Genomic DNA, 21,342 nt, shown 5'->3' on the forward strand with positions numbered 1-21,342 from the left:
CAAAGAATGCTATCAAGTGAATGAAGAGTTGCAATATTGTACATTTCCAAATGTCTCATCTGCCAGGAGAAATGTTGCAACTGCAAACATTTTTGGGATTTGGGCTTTGGTAAATTTCATGCAAGTTATCGTGCACTTCTTGTTGAAAAGTGAGCGACTGTCTTTGAGATGGCTTCACTTCCACCTGTTACTTGTTTGAGATAATTACACGGGTAACGGAAGCACTCCAAAACCCACCAAGTGGGTCTGATTGTCGCACACTTTATTTATGGGTCTGATTCTTCGCAATCCATTGACTATACCACAGTATGTACTTTGTTGCCATGGGAGACTTATTCCTGCTATAGATTACATTCCAGAATGCTGCCTCACCAATAACGTGATCCGTGAATATTTTAAGATGACATCTTCCATAACCTAGCAATCCATCACATGATCTTCTTTTGTCATTTCACCCCATTAACCGCTCCCCTGCTAAATTCCCAAAACACGACTTTACCGGTTTACTTGAATCCTGCGTCTTTAATTAAACTGCTAATGAAATGCTCTTTAAGCGACAGCTCCCTAAATGTAATGGACTGTGAAATGTATCTTTTTAGAAAGAGAAAAAAAAAATGTGTTTATCAAGATCTGCTTATCGTTTCGAAGTAAGCCAAAGAGCAGTGTATAGTAAAGTGGTTTCTTTTTACACTAAGGATATTTTTGCTCTCGGTGGTTCAATTATGCAAAGTAAGGTTACTCTCTAATGGGCACTGCCAGCATGCACCACTGGGTATAGTGGGAATTGTGGCCTCGTTTATAGAATAGCTGGTGTCATTATGCCGGCTTTCTCCCCCGCCCCTGTTGCTCTGTACGTGGAAGCTATCTTGCAGTGCTTATCAAATTATGCTGCCTTTCGGTTTTATCCTGAAAGATGATCGAAGGGATGCTCTTTAATCGACCCTTAGTACAAAGTGCTCGAAAACCTGCCACGTCAGCTCTTCTTCCGAACCCTTAAATGTAGCATTTGCTTTTCAGACTGCAGGCCTGTAAAATTAACATAGATTCTCTATGCAAAGAAACTATTGTGGCTTGGCATATTTTTGACACCATTAGCCTTTATTTCCTTTTTGTTGCTTAGCTTAATAAAGGCACATTGAGAAAAGGCTTTTATTAGAATATGCATTTTCTTGGAAATTTGCTGAATTGGTTTCATTTTCTATTTTTTTTATTTAATTTATTTTTACTCCCAATATAATGTTCTAGCTCAATTATTGTTAATGTTTGTACTTTTCAGTATTATGTTATGGATTCAAATACTCTCAAACATCCAGTTTGTTCAAGTTGTGTGTTTGTTTTTTTTGGTTTGTTTTTTGTACATGTAAAATGCTTTGGAATATACTGGCGCTACACAAATTCCAGTTTTAAATGTGGAGAGAAAATGTGAAGCCAGATTGTAGTAAATTAAACCAAGACAAGGACTGGCTTTTAAAGCAACTTAAAGGGACACTCAAGTCACCAAAACAACTTCAGCTTAAAGAAGTTTTTGTGTATAGGTCACCCCTCTGAAGTCTCAGTGCTCGATTCTTTGCCATTTAGGAGTTACATCACTTTTGTTTCTGTCCATCCATCTAGCCACACCTCCCCTGGCTGTGATTGACACAGCCTGCATAAAAACAAAATTTATTTAATTTTCAATCAGATGCTACTTTAATAGTGTTTATCTCATGCTCTGTAGATTGAACTTTAATCACATACAGGAGGATGCTCCTGCAAAGTCTAGCAAGCTATCAACAGAGCTTCCTTTATTCCTTTGTAATAAAGGAAGTGTAAACATTAGATGACTGTTTACAGGAAATGTTTAGGAAGGCTGAGTAACTTACATGCCTGTAGGTGTTCCTAGGGCTAGATAAACAAAGTGATTTAACTCCTCAATGTTGCGAATTGAGCAGTGAGACTGCAGGACCATGATCTTTACACCAAAACTGCTTCATTAAGCTAAATGTAAAGTTGTTTTAATGACTAGTGTCCTTTTAAGATTCCCTATGCAAAAGACATTGTGTTGTGTGTGTGTGTGTGTGTTTGTATATTTTTGTATATTTGAAAGTTTTTATGTGTTTGTTCCCTTTTGCACTATTTCCTGCTTGTGGAATGTGGAAGGCGTTTGTTTGTTTGCACTTTCTTAGTAATATGTTGCCACAAGTTTGATCTTGAGATCTAAAGTGTTTTTTTCATTAGCTCTAATATAGATGTTAGTTAATTATGTATAGAGCAATATGTGAACTTTTGTGGCTTATAAACCGCAATCTGTTGATTATTTTCATAGTTTTAGCATGCAATTTCATGGCTCAGAATACAGAAAATACTCCCGGATTTTTTTTGTCTTTCTTTCCCCAAGGCTTCATAATAACTTCTGGTATTTCTTATTTTCGATCAGGTTGGACGAGTATATCCGCAAGCTGTCTATTTCCCCATCAGGACTCTCTACTTAACACTGAAGATCGAGCAGAGGGAGCGTTACAAAAGTGGTGAGATTCAGGCTTCCGAAAGGCAAATCTTTGATTTTACACCTTGATTGCTTCTCAAAAAGAAGCAATTTCATGGCTTATTTTGTGTGCTGACATAGACTAGAAAAATGTAAATGTTAAAGGAAAATGTTTCTTTCTGACCGTTTCCATGGTACGATACATGGAGGGATTGTGCTTTTTCATTTTAGTTTTTCTTTTAGAATCCTACCCATCTTGATGCCATTTTATCAGAAAATGTTTAGATGTAAACGCCTTACAGATGGATATGCCACAAATTCCTTGTCACAATGCTCCTGTAGAATATTTATTATTTAATATTTATGATGAGAAAACAAAAAAGCAGAATCCCCCACATGACTTGCAAGTAATTTTCAGCTGCTTTATTTGAGTTAGTTAGTAAACGGTTTACCTAACCCGTCAACGTTTCAGTCCATATAGTGCTTTCTTTGTTATCTGCTGCTCCCTGTGAGCCTGCTGTATTCTAATTCAGATTTATCATATTAGATCAGCGATGGCTAAAATCTGAAGCTGCTGCTATTGTGGTTGCCTTCACGTTTTACGAACTTGGCAAATGTTTTAAACTAACTTACAATATAAACAGCAAAAAAAGTTAGGGATGAGCTCAATAGGTGGTAAATATATAAAACACATTTTTTATGTACTTTATTTGCATTGTTCTGGTACCTTCTGTTTCTGCTTCCGTCTACAGAGTGTGTACCAATGCTTTCTAATCTAACAAAGCCACAATGCAGTATAGGTTTATCTTGTTAAATTTTTTTATAGATTCAGGCCAGCATCAACCAAGCTCAGTAGGAACTCAGTCCCATTCTGCCTCGGACCCAGGGCCAATAAGAGCCACAGCACCTATGTGGAGATGCAGCCGGATAATGCACATGCAGAGGGAACTTCACCCCACTCTCTTGTCCTCTTTGGAGGGCATTGTAGACCAGATGGTTTGGTTCCGGGAAAACTGGCACGAAGAGGTAAGTGAATTTTTGGTAGTTTACCCGTTTTTCTAAAACTTAGATCAGCTCAGTTACCTACCTTAAAATTTCTTTACATACATCAGTTTAAAATATTTTCTACAGATCAAACATGCCAAGGATTGACAAAAGCTCAATGGAGCCAACATTTTGCCATTTTAATTGGATTTGATTAGCATTCTCTCCTGTTTATTGTAGCATCAATGTTTTTTTGTTGTTTTCCTTTGCAATAAAACTAATTTGCATATAGTTCTGGTGCATATCCAGAAGCATAGGAGAGAGGTTAGCAAAATCCTTAAAGATGAACTGCCAAATCTCAGAATTTTTTAAGTGATGGATACTGATAGCCTAATGTTTATCAAATATGTTTTATGTGAAGTCTGAAAACTAAAATTTAAATTCAGAAATCCACACATCTATTCTGGAAGTGGAGGCCTCCATTTTGGTCTCCTGTCGGTCATTGTTTTACTGAACATAGTGGAAGAAGAGAAACTGAAATGCTGTTTCTTTCCATCTTCTCATTTGCATTGTGTGCCTTGCATGTGCCAGGCATGAAATGAAGTCTGGTGTCACTTGCAACATCTTTAATATACATTTCAAAAGAAAGCAAAGAGAAAAAGGTTAATACTCACTTACAGGTGATTTTGCAGTGTTGAGAAGTGATGGTTCCAACTTTAAGAGAGAGAAAACATTTTTTTCAAGAAAGAGCAGAAAATGTGAATATAGGCGAGAGTGGAAATAGAGTGTCAATTTCAATATTTTAGCTTTATTTCAAAAGAACCATTCATACTGCATTATATACACCGTTTAAGTACCAAAAAGAATACTGATGCATCTTGGACACCATTTTAAAATTATCACTGACTAATAAAAACAAAATTAAAAACAAACCAAAGCAATTTATGTATTTTTTTTCTTGAGCTGATTAGCTTACAGCATAACATTTATTCAAAGAATAAATTAATGCCAACTGCATATTGGCACTGTATACTCATAGGTCCACAGGACGTTCTTATTAGCTAGAAATATTTTATTCAATGTTTGTTATTAATCATAAACGCATTACAGAAAAATGGCCAAACCTTGCATAGTTTTAAAAAGTTCTGTTTAGTGGTACGGAGATGTCTGAGAGAGGATGTAGAGTGTTTATTCAAGAGAACTTTCAAAACACCAAGCACAGTATTTCTTTACATCCAAGATGTATGTTGTCTGCAAGCGCTTACAGTTCGTTCCTAAGAGAGAAACGCTGTTTAAGCATTTGTTTCAGAGATCATTGATGTGCATGTGCTGTTATTTTCCTGTAAGCCTTAATGAGAGTCCAGGGATTGGCTGAGATATCAAATTATGATCGTTTGGGTTAGAAAGCAGTCTTCTAATAGATCATTTTCTCTTTAGGTCCTCAGACAGCTGCAGCAGGGGCTGGCAAAATGTTATTCGGTGGCCTTTGAGAAGAGCGGAGCGGTCTCTGATGCAAAAATCACCCCTCACACCCTGAACTTTGTGAAAAAGCTAGTCAGCACCTTTGGTGTGGGTCTGGAGAATGTTTCTAATGTCTCCACCATGTTCTCCAGCGCAGCCTCAGAGTCGCTCGCCAGAAGGGCCCAGGCAACCGCTGCAGACCCAGTGTTTCAGAAGCTAAAAAGCCAATTTACAACAGGTATGTCCAAATTTAGCATTCACCTGTTCCGGGACACATTGAAATAAAATAACAACATAACTTTTTATTCTGAGTTTGAGTCTTGACAAAGGCCCAGAGTGGTGCCAAAACGTTGTCTTTTTTCTGTACCCCAAATATGACTGCTTAAAGAAACCATCGGTGTGCCCAGACTTGTGTACTTGTTACTAAGAGATCTTCTTGGGAACCTACCCTTCCTTTGGAGCACACAGTATTTTTCTTCACTTTTAAATTAATCTTATTTCAAATCCATTTTTAATGAATATGGTCTTACAGTATAAAGTTAAAATTGGGTTTATTTTAATATGAATGTATTCAAATCCCAAACCACAAACATATGAAGGCCTCCTTTAAAAAAAACAAGACGACACCACATTTCGATTTACAAATACTTATGAACTGTACTGCGTTTTCTTCAATTTGGAAAGTAAAGCGGTCTACCATTCTTTACTGAGACAGAACAGGCTGCATAACACAAAACGCATGTTCTGACACCAGACTGCTGAATTTACCACTACTTTTTCTGTTTCATATTTTCTGAATAATAGTTTAAGACATTGTAGGATTTGTTGGTCCAGACTGAGTTTTTGTAGGTTGTGTTTTGGTTTTTTGTTTCCTTTTTGTTTTAGGGCAGTGCACATAGTTTAAATCTTCGATATGCTGTTTTCTGAGGCTAGTCTGGCATCTTCAAGATGTCCCCATGTATAATTAAATATCTCCCCTCAAGATGCCCACATGCATAATTTAGTACTATCTTCCACACGATTGCAGTGTATTTTAAGGGAAAAAAAAAAAATTACATATTTTTTTTTCTTCTGCTGTATTTTCTACTTTATTTAACCCCTTAAGGACACATGACATGTGTAACATGTCATGATTCCCTTTTATTCCAGAAGTTTGGTCCTTAAGGGGTTAAAGTGATACTCTAAGGACTATAACTACAACAGCTTGCAATGGCACTACTATCTCCTCTCTTATCAAACAGTGTTTGAATACTTTGACAAAACTGGGACTCTCCTGGCCAAAGCCTATCGGCCATTAAATGCAGAGCTTCACTTTTTAAATTATCCGTCCAACCAGTGATGAGTTGACAGCACTGAAGCAGCGTAGCCCAGAGCTTCCAAGCTGGTTGTTGCCATCTAGACGTGGATGAATTTGTATTAATAAAGATTAAAAAAAGCAGAAAACCTCAGATTAACATACTGGCAGAAGAGAAGTCTCACTATTTGGGAGCTGGGAGAGGTATTGACTTTGTTCAACTACCTAAAGGACCAAGTCTCAATTTTTAAAGTCTAGTTAAGTCTCTTAAGGGCCAGGTAACCACTTGGTGGTCTAAGTGGGGGGTGCAGACGAAAGAACAGCTGGTAAGCCCACTTAGCCAAGTCCGGTAGGTGTCCTAGGACTAACTAAAGTCCTTCAATCCGGTCCACAAATATCTCTCTTGTTTGGTAGTACCGTAAAGCTAACTGCTTCACAAACCTAAATGTGTCTTCGGGCAGTTTTAAATAGTCAACATTTCATGTTGGCCTCAAAATGAAGAACGAGCGTTGGGGAACCTTCTTGATAGACTTGCTTTCCCTTGCTGAAGACTTTATTTCAGAGGTTTTCTTTACATTGTTGTGGCATTTTGTTGGAAAATACCCTGGAAATACCCACGTTTGTCGCTCCTACTACATTCAGTACAAAAGGCATTGCTGCATTCACGCCAGTACATTGGAAAGCTGATTATTGCAAGATGAAGGATCCTGTGTGTTCTCAAACCCTTTATCTCTCCTCCAATATTGCTGTAAAGAATGAACAAATATCTGAAAAATGTAAACGTTTTGAGAAATCCATAAACGGCAATCTACACGTGAAACCGCTATTTTAACCTTACAATTATGTGCTAGTTATTCATCCCAATGTATTTTATTTTATATGAAAGGAACTCTGTTGTGAAGGGGTTAACCTGTATACTGTACATTTAGTTACTTTGATGCAGCTTTCTGAACATGTACCATAACATACAATCTGGCCATGAAGAGAAAATCTAAGTAACCTCTTAACCTGTGCTAAGGCAGGTTCTGGGAGTTGTAGTCCATAAATAATCAGACGGCTGTCTGTTGCTACCCTTAAGTAGTCCGTGCACATACCACTTGGTGTCTAATTATCTGCCGAGCGGAGACAAGGTGGGATATCCCTCTCTTTGCAGGATACAGCTCACGGCTTTACTTATGCAACAAATTATCTTAGGCAGTCAAGGTCGACACCCAAGCTCTTCATCAGCTTCCAGTGCGGTTAGTGGCATAGTGGCTTCTCAAGCATTTCAGCTGCCGTGATTGGGAAATTGGCTGATGGGATTCATTTTAAAGTAGTTTCCAGCTTTAAATATGACCTACATATCTCGCGCCCATTAAGTATTTCATGATTTAGTCTGTGAGGCACAACAGTTGCATGACAGTAGATAATGGAAGTTCTGAACCATGTGATTAAATTTAATGGATGAGGGCCACTGGGCTAAAAGGCATCACTGCAGTCTCTTCTAGTCCCAGTGATTGTTTGCACACTATCGGAAATTCAATTGTACTTAATGCTTTGAATTCGTCTCTTTTTTTATATTTCTCTTTCTCTCTCTCTGCTTCTGAGTTATGGATCTGTATTACAGACAAATCCAGTCACAATTAAAAAACAAAACAAAACCTGTGCAAGTATTTCTAACGAAACCTTAAGTATACCAGTTTGTGGTCCCCCCCCCCCCCCCTTCTTCGGATTCTATTTATACTATTGTTTTTGTTTTGACTTCAAAACATTCCATCATCTTTAAAACTTCAAATCACAATGTAAAAAAAAAAAAAACCCACACATTAAACCAGTCTTTTATTTTTTTGTATTTTTATTTATTTAAGGTAGTTTTGTTTACCTTACCTTATATTAATTTACATGTGTTTTTTTTTTTTTTTTTTTTAATTTTTTTTTTTTTTCTATTTGTAAATTGAGGTTACCTATTTTTGCCATTGCTCCTGGGAAAATGAACATCTCTTTATGTGATATGTGAAAGAGACTTTATTCTCTTGGGCTTAGCTTAGCAGATGTTTGTATTTTTTTATTTTTTATTTTCTCATTCTTTTTGCTCAGGCGTCTTCATGTCACTAGCGGCCATGTTTAATAAGCATTGAATAATAAGAAACAAAAATGCATTTGTTAGCAAACTCATGGCATTGTAATGTATTTTGTGACTTGGGAATTGTAGTGAGATCTTGTTTTTCCTGTTTTAGATTTTGATTTCAGTGTGCCAGGCTCCATGAAACTCCACAATCTGATTTCTAAACTGAAGAAGTGGATTAAGATACTGGAGGCCAAAACCAAACAGTTGCCTAAATTCTTCCTCATTGAAGAGAAATGTCGCTTCCTGAGCAACTTCTCGGCACAGACAGCAGAGGTCGAGATCCCAGGAGAGTTTCTTATGCCAAAACCTACACATTATTACATCAAAATTGCAAGGTAAAACCACTGTTGTAAAAAGTTAAAACAAAAGGCAAAAGTGAAATATTTTTATATGTTTTTATTTTTGTATTTTTCTCTGCTTGGTGACCTCTCCGTTGTCACGTACCATGATGAATTGTTTATTAAGATTGCCATTTGGGTATCATTATAGCGTTGGCTTTCTACTTGATTGTTCTAGAAAGGAGCTTCCATTTTTTATCTTCGCGCTGACAGTTCTAGGGCACGGACTTTTCCAGATAGTAACATGAAGAAATTCAAAGAATGTCTCATTATCAACTAATGACTTTACTCAAGTTCACTGCCAAGAGCAAATGGCAATGCAAGTTTTTAAGGATAGGGCTTTATCACCTTAAAATGTCAAGGAGACTTGTATATTGAAGTAGTCTCGTGGGTGTACCTTGCTTTCTTCCCTTAGGAACTGATGCTTTAAGGAAATAAATATGGATCTTGGCGATAATGTAGAGGCAATCTACACTGGACATGCGGTCTGTTGATCGTATGGGTAATTTCGTAATCTAATGTTCTATATCTTTGATGGATTCACATTCACTTTTTTTTTGTATGTATGTAATTGTAAAACTCGATGCAACACAGACTATGCCAATGTTAAAATAAAAAGAAATTAAAAAATAATAATCTTAAAGGGATACTCCAAGCACCATACAAAACGATGTCCTATTTCTGATTCAAACTGTTTATGAACTGTTGCTGCTCATTCTGCTGCCCGTTGTCCTTCTGGTCAGCTAAGCTAAAGCCGGAATTATTGCTTTTTGACATTTGTCATAGGTTTACAATGTAAATTGATGGCCGTGAACCAATGAATAATGTCCAAAAGCTGGCATATTAATGTCAGAGGGTCTTCTTTTTCTTTAGCATGTCAATGCAAACTGGAAGGACCACAGGTGCTCAACAGAGCCATGTAAGTGTCAGACTAGTCCTAAATGTTTGACAGCTTAGCATGCCGGGGACTCCTTGCACCATAACCACTGCAGCTCACTGTAGCAGTTGTGATGCTTAGAGTATCCATTAATGTGCAAATGTGAGAACTTATTACAAATAATAAGCAGCCTTACATTTTAATGATACCCACTTTAAAGGAGCATGATATTGTCAGGAATACAAACGTTTATTTCTAATACCACAGTGTAAACCTGCACTTTTTGCAAAATGAAAAAAGAAGACCCACTCTTCACACATAACACACTTTAGAAAGCTCAAGTGCTTCAGCAATTTGGAGAATCCCTTTTTAAGTCAATTAAAATTGACTCCTGGAAAGAGAACCATAATTATATTCCATAGCAGTTTTTAGTGGGTTTAATTTATTTTTTTCATCAGTAAAACTGTAAAACGCCGTTTTTTTTTGGCTAGGTGCTTTTTAAACATTTCCATTTGTGTGTTGCAAAATGTTTCTCACTCTAGCAGGGCAATGCGCTGTCTGCATCGCTTGGCAAAAAGCTAAAAAGTCTGACTAGACACCACGAGGAAGATTATTCTGCAGCTGTACCAGCCTCTCAGCAGCCCGATGCGGATTTCATTTTACATTTCTGATTACCACTGAGAATAGATTTGCAGCTTGGCAGAGCTGCCAGCCATCCCACCTCTATCACCTTTGCACAGATGGAAAACTTTTTTTTTTTTTTAAATATTAGTTTTTTTTTTTCTTTCTTGTGTCTTGTCGACTTTTTCAAACTGTTAAACAACACGAACGCACACAGATCTTCCTACTACGTGCACTCTATTCTGTAACCATTCGATCAAGATTTTTGGGCTCCTTCTTGAAAACCTGCCTATATACCCTTGTTTAGTAAATGCCAGTAAACCTGCTTGTTGGGGTAATTCCAACAGCTGAGATTGTGAGCTGCCTATTTCTGATTTTCATTCTATCTCTGTCTTTGTAGACGTTTGACCCTTCCAGTATCAAAAGGGTGAACAAGAAGTTTGTTGCCAAATTAACTTGGGTTTAACCAATTCTCAATCAGCAAGGGGTTAATGATTAATAATTAATGCCAGCCTGGCTTATTTATTGATTCATTTCGCAAGAGAAAATAAGTTTAGCATTCCATTACATACATCAGGAAGAATATACGATTTCGTATGCGTTTAATCAACTATGAGGCTTTAGAACCCCTTCTTTAATCTGAACTCCATTAAAAATAGAGACTGTTAGGTCTCGTTTTACTGCCTAAAATGGGCCTGGGTGCCCAGACATATCTTACACCTAGTGTGCGTCTCCATGGTAACTATGGCTGCCAGAAGGGATGGAGCAGAACAAACATAACTATGCGGTATTATATCCTTTTGCAACATTTCATCATTTTTGAACCTCTGGCCATTTGTATGGCATCAAAATGGCCATCTGTGGGTACTAATTATATCCAGTCTGTGTGCTGCTATTGAGAACTTGGATACTCATTTTAAATAATGCGCAGAAACTGCTACTTATGAAAAATGCTGAGAAACTGATCCGATTCATATTCCAAATCCATTTGTAATTAAACGTTGTGTTTGCACAAAACCTGCAAATCCACTTCTATATTATAACAGCAAGTCGAATATTGTGTTTTCATCTGTAATCCTATATCCAAAGAGTTCACAAAGTCAAAATACAGTACAGAACGACCAACAATAAACTCTTTTAGAACGATGGACAGCACAGTGATTAAAGGGAATTTTTTTCCTCATTTTTTTTCTGAAGTAATTCATGTTACCCAGTAATGCTTTACTTAACGTGAGCCATGGCGGTGGGCCAGGTGATATTATAAACATATGATATGAGGAATTACTATGTTGCTGGCCTTGAGCAGGAGGTGATGTTCCTGCAGTTTTACTTCATATACTATTCTCCTGTTCCGTTCAAAAAGGTTGTAACTGGGTTCATGAAATGACAGGTCCTGCAACATAAAATGGGCAATCAGAATCTGCATTCAATCAAGTGAGATTTTGGCGGCTAGGGGGTGTGGTAATGGTCAGTATTTTGTTTTGTTTTTGGAGGGGGAGGGGGAGGAGTTTTGTGTTTTTTTTTTTGTTTTTTTTATATAATTCATTCATTTATTTATTTTTTAATAAATCATATGCTCAAATTTGCAGATAAATATAACTCTTCCAATCATTGTTATCTCTTAATAGATTTATGCCTCGAGTTGAGATTGTCCAGAAACATAATACAGCGGCACGAAGACTTTACATCCGTGGCCACAATGGGAAGATTTATCCATATCTGGTCATGAACGATGCCTGCTTGACAGAGTCCAGAAGAGAGGAACGGGTCCTACAGCTACTCCGCCTTTTAAATCCCTGTTTAGAGAAAAGAAAAGAAACTACAAAACGCCACCTTTTCTTCACAGGTACACGACTGCTTTTGGCGATTTCTAGTTTTTCATTAAAGTCACATTTATTAATTGTATTGATGTGAGATTTCAGAATTATAACTCTAAAATGATGGAATTTGTAGATCAAAAACCTCTTGGGAGATGCAGGTTATCACCCCTGCTTTACAGATTATTATTGTATTACAAGACTGCTTAATAGTTTACAGCTGCATGTGCCAGACAAGTGAGACATTTTGTTTGTTTGTCGAAATACAGTTAAAAAAATTAACGGTTATGTATGTAACAGTCTGTTCTGATAGAGATAATATTCTAAGCATGTAAACACTTAGAACAGAGTGCCACTGGATAATAAAATATTAAGAATAGAAGAATACTGAATTGTCCTGGGGACAAGATTAAACTAATTAAAGAGAGAAAAAAAGCTTAGAATAAACATTATGGAGGTTTCAGTCCCCAACATCTCAGCCAATTCCCATAGTGGGATAGTTGCTTTCAGATAAAGGTTAACAATCTTGATTTAGCTCAAATTAGAAGCTTGGAATCGGTCGATTTTTCACTGATGACTTGCTCGGTTGGCATCCAGGCCCCGCCCCCTATATTTTCCATTTTTCTTACATGGATCTCAACCCAGTCCTCAACAGACTTGAACGGTTTAAGTTGTGTCAGTAAAGTAAAGACATAGGAAGTGACTAAAACCCAGGCTGTTGGGTTTATAGAATGAATTTGCTGCACAAACTAAATTAAGTAGGACAATCCAATAGGATTTTCTGTGAATAAATGCTTTCTCCTTTGCTGTATATGCAGGGCAGCACTTTGTACGTGCATACCATCAGCATAGAGAAGTAGTGTCAGACTGTCACTAAAGCCCTAATCCTGACCAGTTTGGAATGATTATGAATTACATTGTGCAACACAGATGTAGTATGCTTTATAGTGCCATTTCTGACACTCAAGGCCTGGAGCTGCACTTCTGCGATGGCAAACGATAGACAGGATCGATTTGTACAACTGGAAACAAACATTCAGGTTATACGAAAAACATAATTCGTGAAAACAAAGGGCTGTGACAATTAGCGATAGAATGGGAACAAATGTTACAAATGGACATTTTTTTTTGATGTATTTTTTTTTTCTTCTAAAGATACAAACCCTGAATCTCTTAATTTCTGATGCTCGTGTTAATCATTGCTGCACCTGCTCTTCTGTGGGCCTTGAAATGGTTACAGTTCTAAAACAGACCAATTTTATGTTGAACATAAAAGTAGAAAGTATCTCATTTATGAATAGAACATCTCATGAATCAAGCAAAATGTCCAACAGATATGATGTACCCCACCGCAGAGCACTAACAGACTGCAATTCATTTCAATCCCTGTTTAGGTAGCCGAGTCAGTAAGTGGTTCGATTAGCTGAAGTGCAGTTACACACCTTAGCCTAAAGTGATTGTAAAGCCCTATGACCAGCAAGTCCTCGATTACGTTGCATTAGTACCACAGTGAATGGGCGAAGGGGAACCTGAGTCGGCATAAAAGACAATATAACTTACCTCTTTAATAACAGATCCTGGTTCAAGCTTTCTTAAAAGGATTAACCAAGACCAGGTCATGGAACTATAGGATGCCTGTGCAGTCCAATCTCTTTCATGCAATCTGTACTGCAGTCTGCCTATCCTTTTTTACATTTTACAATTTAGATACTTTAACAACAGACAGATGTTTATCGCCAGAGATTTTATATAAAGAACCTTTCAGGAAACGTGTGACGCTATTTTAACACCTTCAGGAGAGACGTTCTATTAAGAGTGTCACAAACCTGGAACTGAAGGGGCTACAAGAGTCCTCCTTAAGACCTTTTGTTTGTCAGTGGTGATTGCTCTCTTTTCAGAAAGGTGCTTGAAATTTCTCTTTATAAACTATCTGCCAATGTTACGGGAACTAGGCTTTATGTATTATAATCTGAATGATTACTCGTTTTAAGAGTTAAATACAAACCTTTATTTTCATGGTGCAGTTGTGAAAGTACTGGCTCTGTTTGCAGGACCATCTGCAGATGTACACTGCTTGCCATGTTTATTGTTTCCAGAAACAAAAGATGGCTTTGCGTTAATTTCTGTAAATTTGGATAGGTGATTTCAATTAGATCACTGTGCTGGGCTTGAAATATAGAGCGATATTTGGGGTATTTATGTCTGAATTACTTTCACATTGCACTAATCAATTTTCCTCTTTCTCCCAACAATTTTCAGTCCCCCGTGTCGTGGCAGTTTCACCACAGATGCGTCTTGTCGAAGACAATCCTTCTTCTCTCTCCTTGGTGGAAATCTATAAGCAGCGCTGTGCCAAAAAAGGCATTGAGCATGATAACCCTATTTCACGATACTATGACAGATTGGCCACAGTTCAAGCGCGAGGGACCCAAGCCAGTCATCAGGTACGAGATCCTTGATTAATGAAATTGGAAGCCACACTGTAGAGCTATTCTGCCTCTCTCCTCAGGTTTAATCAGTCTGCGGTATGCGTTTCTCTGTAAGTTTGTCATTTTCCTCTAAATGAGCCGAGAGTGAGATGATAATAAGCTCAGTCATTTCAAGCAGCAGGACTGCGATATTTGATGTTCGCATGGTCATCTGCTACTTGAAAGAATACATTTATAGTCTCTGTCTCGGTTTGTATTAAATTCCATTTGTCCTTTGAAGGTCTGAAAGGTATGTATTCATTTAAGGAGGGAAAAGGAGAAATCTAGAGGTTTCCAGTACCTAAAGGTCCTATTTCGTTAAACTGATATTTTTAATCTATATATTATATGCTGAAATTGTTATCAGATCTTTACATGAAAATATATTCTTATCCAAAGTTTTGATCTGGGTACTTGACGTGCATATTCCTCTTCTGTAATATCTAGTACTGAGCTGCGGTCTCTGAATTATGAGAATGAATTGTGGGAGTATCTTGATATATGTATAATATTTTATCGACATCTGCATCTGCTAGGCTTTTGGCTAAAGGTAAATATCTAGATTAAATTAGATGCTTTATAAAGTCTCATCATGTCAGATTTGCCAATTTGAACTACAACTCCCATGCTTCGTGGACATCATTTGATTGGAAGATGATCAAACGACTTCTAGAAAACAGCCTTCAGAGACAACCCTTTTGGACAGATCCCGCTTTAGTGCAAGCAATCTGAAAGCAACCTTTCCTTTTATTGACAAGATTTTAAATCTCCATTGCATTGTTTTGGGTAGATTCTAGGTAACCTGATTGTGCCAGCGAGGCTGAAAACACATCTAGACCTTTTAAAGCTTGAAATACTGTGAATAGTTCATGTTAAAGATTAGATGCCATTAAAACAAATTCAAGCAGGTTATCCTCCGTTTAACAAACATGAACTAAAGTGGAAAACCAGGAACCTGTGAAGCCCTGTTTACTGTATAAATCAGAGTAGTCTCTTTTTAGCTCAGTAGAAAAATAAAAACTTGTATATATCGGTTTTCCTGATTGGCGGCATTACTTTTCCCCTTTAAGAGTTGGAGCTCTGCGGCGAAGCTAGGCTTGAGCTCTGCCTATAAATCTGATTAATGCCTTCGCTCCCATGAGTTATGAGACTTAAGCTGTAATAGAGCAGGAGTGTTAATGCCCCCATAAGGAAAGCCATTTCACTAATCACAAGCAAATTGCTTATATACTAAAATTAAAAAAAATTGGTTTCCAGCACTTAAGATTTTATTTGCTATTAGTCTTTTCGCACCCGTGAAAGTGGAGCATTTTTACTTCTCTCTGTTTGGCTGCTTGTTTAACACGCGTCTCCCAGCGAATGGCACAAATGAATATTGCTTCAGCACAGACTCCTTAGTGACCTCATAAAAGCACGATGCCTTTGTTATGGCTGCCTATCAGTATGCTTTATTGCATTTTATTTAGAAAAAAAAACTGCAAATGGCATTCACTGACCTGGGAATGTGTGTAGCATTAGGAGAGAATTGCAAACTGATGAGATTTGCAACATGTAGGCCACAATAGCCTATAATACAGATATAATCTGCTGTCTGTATTACGACAAGTCTCCTTCCCAGCGTTCGGCTTTCTGGGTTTGTCATGTGATGTAGATGGATGCTGTAGCCAGTCATGTGACGAATGTAACTCTTTAACGTCACTTTGGAGTTGGTGATTCAGTCTAATGAGCCAATAAAAAGTCCTTAACTGGCATAATAATTAATACAATAGACTGGATATTTGGCTTGCGGCATTCCCCATCTTTGAGAAGTCGAAGGTGGTTTTCGTTAGAGATTTTTATTGTTTATTAATCACATAACTATTATTATGTGTGTTTTTTTTTTGTTGTTGTTGTTTTTTTTTTTTTTACTGCCACTTAGCTTTGAAAGTAGTAATTCCTAACCGTTGTGTCGCAGTATATATTGAACCTAATATGAAGAGTTTATGTGGTATGTTTTATGTTTTAGGTTCACTTGACATTCATACTTTTCCTTTGATTTCTAGGTGCTGCGCGACATACTGAAAGAAGTGCAGGGTAACATGGTGCCGCGCAGTATGCTTAAGGAGTGGGCTTTGCACACCTTCCCCAATGCCACCGACTATTGGACATTCCGAAAGATGTTTACCATCCAGCTGGCTTTGATCGGCTTTGCAGAATTTGTCTTTCATTTGAACAGACTGAATCCAGAGATGCTACAGATTGCACAGGTGCGTCCTGTGTTTGAAGAAGGAGGAAAGCTTCTGGTGTTGATCAAACCACTCTAGCAGAACATAACTGTACAAATCCCCCTTTAATTGCATTGCGGGCTTAACCCTTGATGTGCCACCAAGAGAAGCTCCAGACAGATTGAGAACACATAGGGATTTTTTTTTTTTATTATTATTATTAATTTCCCAACAGACTCACACACATCTTCTACGAAACCAAAATGGGAATTTAAGTATATGCTTCATTCTTATTTTCAATTAATTTTAGTTCTGAATTCTAATTCATTCTAATGTTCCATTAACGTTTTCCTCATTTGAAAATCTACATAGGAGTATAAATTGCTAATGTGCATTATCCCATTATCTGGTCCCCAAGGTATAACACGTGGCAAGTTTTAAGGAATCTCCCTGTATAATCACAGCTTGTGCACTTATGGCTTAATTGGTGATTTGACCACCTGTGCTGCTGTGTATGGATCTAGCCCTGACATAAGAAAAAAAAATACATAGTTTGTGTACTGGTTTGCATTGTCCAAAATGTCCAACATTATGTTGGCGATTGCAAACTAGTGTTGTTCTTTCCAGCTGCAGAACGATTTTTTTTTTTTTTTAGTGACGAATTCGAAGATGTAATAATGCATAAGCTTACAGGTTCCTCAATTTTTATTTTATTCTTTTCCCCTTTAAATATTTTGTTGTAGGACACCGGCAAACTGAATGTTGCCTATTTCCGATTTGATATAAATGATGCTTCGGGAGACCTGGATGCCAATCGTCCCGTCCCTTTCCGGCTCACGCCAAACATTTCAGAGTTTCTCACCACAATTGGAGTGTCCGGGCCGCTCACTGCTTCCATGATTGCTGTGGCACGTTGCTTCGCACAGCCCAATTTCAAGGTACATCAACAAAAGCAAAAATATGTTTTCGGTTAACTCTGTTGAAATTCCATTGCTCACAAGATGCACGACAGAATATCTTTTTATAGTCTACAAGCCTCTTCCTGCTGTCAGGTAGGATGATATGCAGCCTTGAGGTGTTGAGTGTTGCCATATTATGACTAAACCAACCCAATCAAAGTGCTCAACAGAACAGCGTTTATAGCTTTGCATCCACCAAGTTTCCTCTTAAGAAGAAGGGGGGAAAAAAAGACAGGCTTAGTTTTGGTTGATCATTCGCTCTCCTTTAACAATTTGTTGAGTTGCCGGTTTGGAACATACCAAAAGCAACATTCATAATCCATTTCAATTACACTTTGCTGTTTTAATGCTGAAAGAGCCAACTTTCTGTTAATTACAATTGTCCTAGTGTGCAGACTCGAAGGAGGTTAATTGTTTCAGATGTTCTTTTCTTGCAATTAGCCAGAGCAGCCCGCCCCCCTCAACTGCTTTATCCAGTTAAATATAATTATCTAATTTTCCTCTTCGTGCAGGTTGACGGCATTCTGAAAACGGTGCTCCGAGATGAAATAATTGCTTGGCACAAAAAGACACAAGAGGACACCTCTTCTCCTCTCTCACCGGCTGGGCAACCTGAGAATATGGACAGCCAGCAGCTAGTTTCACTGGTTCAAAAAGCCGTAACCGCCATCATGACCAGACTGCACAACCTAGCTCTGTTTGATGGAGGGGAGAGCAAAGTAAACACCCTGGTTGCGGCCGCTAACAGCCTGGATAACTTGTGCCGCATGGATCCCGCATGGCATCCCTGGCTATAACAGGACTCAGTTTTGTTTTTCTCGGCCACCATCCCCAAAACACTATTCGAAACAATTTGTCAACCAAGAGGTCCATGGTGACTGCCATTATGTACACAATCAGGGTTTTCCAAGCTGTGAAATACGAAGACTACCTTTGTCAACGACTGACCTGACAGTGCCATGATGTCAAATTAGCCATATTCTACACATGCACTTTGATTTGGCCATTGTCAGCGGTTCTTGAACTAAGCCACCTGCTTCTCGGGCAGATAAAGCAATGTTCTTTAAAGCATACTGGATGACTCCCCCCTTCTTCTCCTCCTCTTCGCCAAGTCTTCTTAAGGGTGATGGGCATTATTTTGCAGCAAACTGCTAGTCTCCAAGGAAGCTAATCATGTTTACAGAACTTTTCTTTTTTTTTTTTTTTTCTGCTGATGTCATTAAGTGGTACGCTTTTTACAAAGAAAAAAAAAATATTGATTTTCTTCACGTTCAAAAACATTTCAAAGCGTTTTCTAAAAGCAGATGTTGTGTAAGAAAGGGAAAAAAAAACACACACACACTCACAAAGGGACAATGTACAGACACACTGTTTTTTTTGTTTCCTTTTTCTCTTCCCTAGCTATATTGTGTTACTGAATTATATAAGGTAGAAAATCATAAACAGATTCAACATTTTTATACTTTTTAACAATGGCTTGTCCACAATTCCTTGGGTGTTTGTCGACGTGACTTTGATGCATTCTCATGCCAGGAATGACTGTTAAATTCTATAAAGTTACTTTCTTCCTAATGTTTATTTTAAGAGAGAACTAAAAAGGATAAAATAATATAACTTGTAGAGATATTTTTTTGTTTTTGGTTATATAAACGTCTTGTATAAAGCTGAACTTTTCATCTAATGTGAGCCATCTTAAAGACTATGAAAGCAATTTGCAACATGAATGTATGTGCAGTTTGATGCCACAGGTAAGTCTGCACAAAAGTAATTTCTCCAGAGAGCTGGCAACTATGTGTTTTCGTGGAAGTTTTGTTTTTGTACAGCTTTTGGGATTATTATTTTATATATATATATATATATATATATATGTGCATTCATTGAATTTGTCTTTAAACAAATCAATCTGTTAATGAAATGAGTTGTCCAAAAGAGAATTGGATGTCAGTTATTTGACAAGTTGGGAAACCGTTTCTCTAAACAAAACGATTTGTTTAAAAACCAATTAAAAGAGGTTTCCCGACGAATCAATTTTTTGTTTGTTGAATCCGTTCATTTAAAGGTGAATGCAACAAATGCATTCGTCTAGTTTTGTATTTTTTTTTCTTTTGACACAAGGATTTTTAGACTTCTTGATTTCTGCATAAATATTGAGACATTTTCATTGACTTTGATTTTTAAGAAATGGCTATGCTTTTGTCATTCTTTGGGCCATTTTTTATAATTCCTGCAGTATTAAGAGAGATTGTTCTTAACGATATTTGTACATTTGTTTTTCAAAATAAATATTTTGGAAAATGCTTCAATTGATCAACTTGTTTGCAGAATTTTTGTAAATTTTTTTTGTAAATATATATTTTATTTGGTATTTCTGTAAGCAAGTAAACATTGGGACACGCAGGTCCCTACCAACAGGAAGATATTACTTTAAGTCTAAGAGGGTGTATCAAAGCGTTTATACATTGGGACTTGCATTATCTGGTTAAGGAGGGTATTTTAGAGCGATTATACGATGGGGCTCGGGGTTCCCCATTACCCAAAGGGGCAGACCGAGAGAACACTAACTGGTGCGATGCCCATCGTGAATATCATAATAAGCATTGGAACATTTTATTCATGTCTCATGTATGTGTGAAGCATCTGTCTCATACCACTGCCAACCTCAGGTGCTCTGAACCCACGATCTGTGCAGCAGGGTGGACGCCCTCCGGGTAAACAGACCTCGGTCCTTGTCATATCTGGTTGGATCTGCCCCCTCCAGCGTGTCCACCAGCTTACCAGAGCCTGTACCGCAGGCACTGCCCATGGGAAGTAACCATGAAATCCCAGTGGCAGAGGTCCTGGTAAAGCAGGGGACAGAAAGAGGGATATAGAAGAAAGGGAAAGAGGGGAGGAGGGGTTAGATCCGACTTTCATTGTCCGTTATGTCGGTCTGGGCTTAAGCCTGTGAGCAAAGTCTTTTTTGGCTGTGGTCAGTAACCAGTGTGTCCATATCCATAGATAGGTCTCGGATTTCACTGTAACAGTCATGTGTAATTCCTCCACCGCCCTGAGCTCCTCCATCTGGGAGAACCACAGGCCTAGGGAAGGGATGGTCGGTTGCTTCCAAAATTGGGGAATGATTTGTTTAGCAATGTTCAGGATCCTGATTGTGATTGATGTTTTGCTGACTTAGGGGTCCTAGTGTAGTGTAGTAATAGGAAAGCTGGGTCGTACGGGGGAGGCTCATCTATAAAGAGTCCTATCATGTCCTGGACTCGAGTATAAGACTAGGGTGGGAAATGCAGCAGCTACTGGTAAATTTATAAATAAAATTAGATCCTAAAAAAATTATATTAATTGGATATTTATTTACAATGTGTGTATATAATGAATGCAGTGTGTGTGTGTGTGTGTGTGTGTTGCAGAGCCTTGGTGGGGGGTGGGCAATTTTATTTTTTTATTATTATTTTTTATTTTTATTTTTATTTTTTTTTATTATTTTTTTTCGTCCCCCCTCCCTGCTTTGATACATGGCAGGGAGGGGGGCTCTCACTCCCTGGTGGTCCAGTGGATGGGCACTGTGTAGGAGGGGGGCTGGCAGGAAGCACTTGCCTCTCCTGCAGCTCCTGTCAGCTCCCTCCTCCGCGCCGGTCTGGTCAGCTCCCTCTGTCAGCTCACACTGTAAGTCTCGCGAGAGCCGCGGGGTCATAGTGCGGCTCTCGCGAGACTTACACTGGGAGCTGATAGAGGTGCGGACCGGACCGGCGCG

The 21,342-nt window shown here is 38.1% G+C and overlaps 1 protein-coding gene across 3 annotated transcripts in view; it reads left to right on the forward strand.

Annotated features, from left to right (window-relative positions):
- The window catches only part of TRRAP (transformation/transcription domain associated protein), a 109,765-nt gene extending 89,864 nt beyond the window's left edge, over nt 1-19,901 (forward strand). For all 3 annotated transcript variants that reach the window (XM_063430377.1, XM_063430379.1, XM_063430378.1), the window contains 9 exons: nt 2,417-2,507; nt 3,291-3,490; nt 4,886-5,147; nt 8,420-8,645; nt 11,775-11,992; nt 14,223-14,407; nt 16,474-16,677; nt 17,379-17,573; nt 18,107-19,901. In XM_063430377.1, coding sequence (XP_063286447.1) covers nt 2,417-2,507; nt 3,291-3,490; nt 4,886-5,147; nt 8,420-8,645; nt 11,775-11,992; nt 14,223-14,407; nt 16,474-16,677; nt 17,379-17,573; nt 18,107-18,391 — 1,866 coding nt within the window. In that variant the 3' untranslated portion in view covers nt 18,392-19,901. The remainder of the gene's footprint in view (nt 1-2,416; nt 2,508-3,290; nt 3,491-4,885; nt 5,148-8,419; nt 8,646-11,774; nt 11,993-14,222; nt 14,408-16,473; nt 16,678-17,378; nt 17,574-18,106) is intronic.
- The last annotated feature ends 1,441 nt before the right edge of the window (nt 19,902-21,342 follow it).

This window comes from Pelobates fuscus, chromosome 8, assembly GCF_036172605.1.
Source record: "Pelobates fuscus isolate aPelFus1 chromosome 8, aPelFus1.pri, whole genome shotgun sequence".
NCBI lineage: Eukaryota > Metazoa > Chordata > Amphibia > Anura > Pelobatidae > Pelobates > Pelobates fuscus.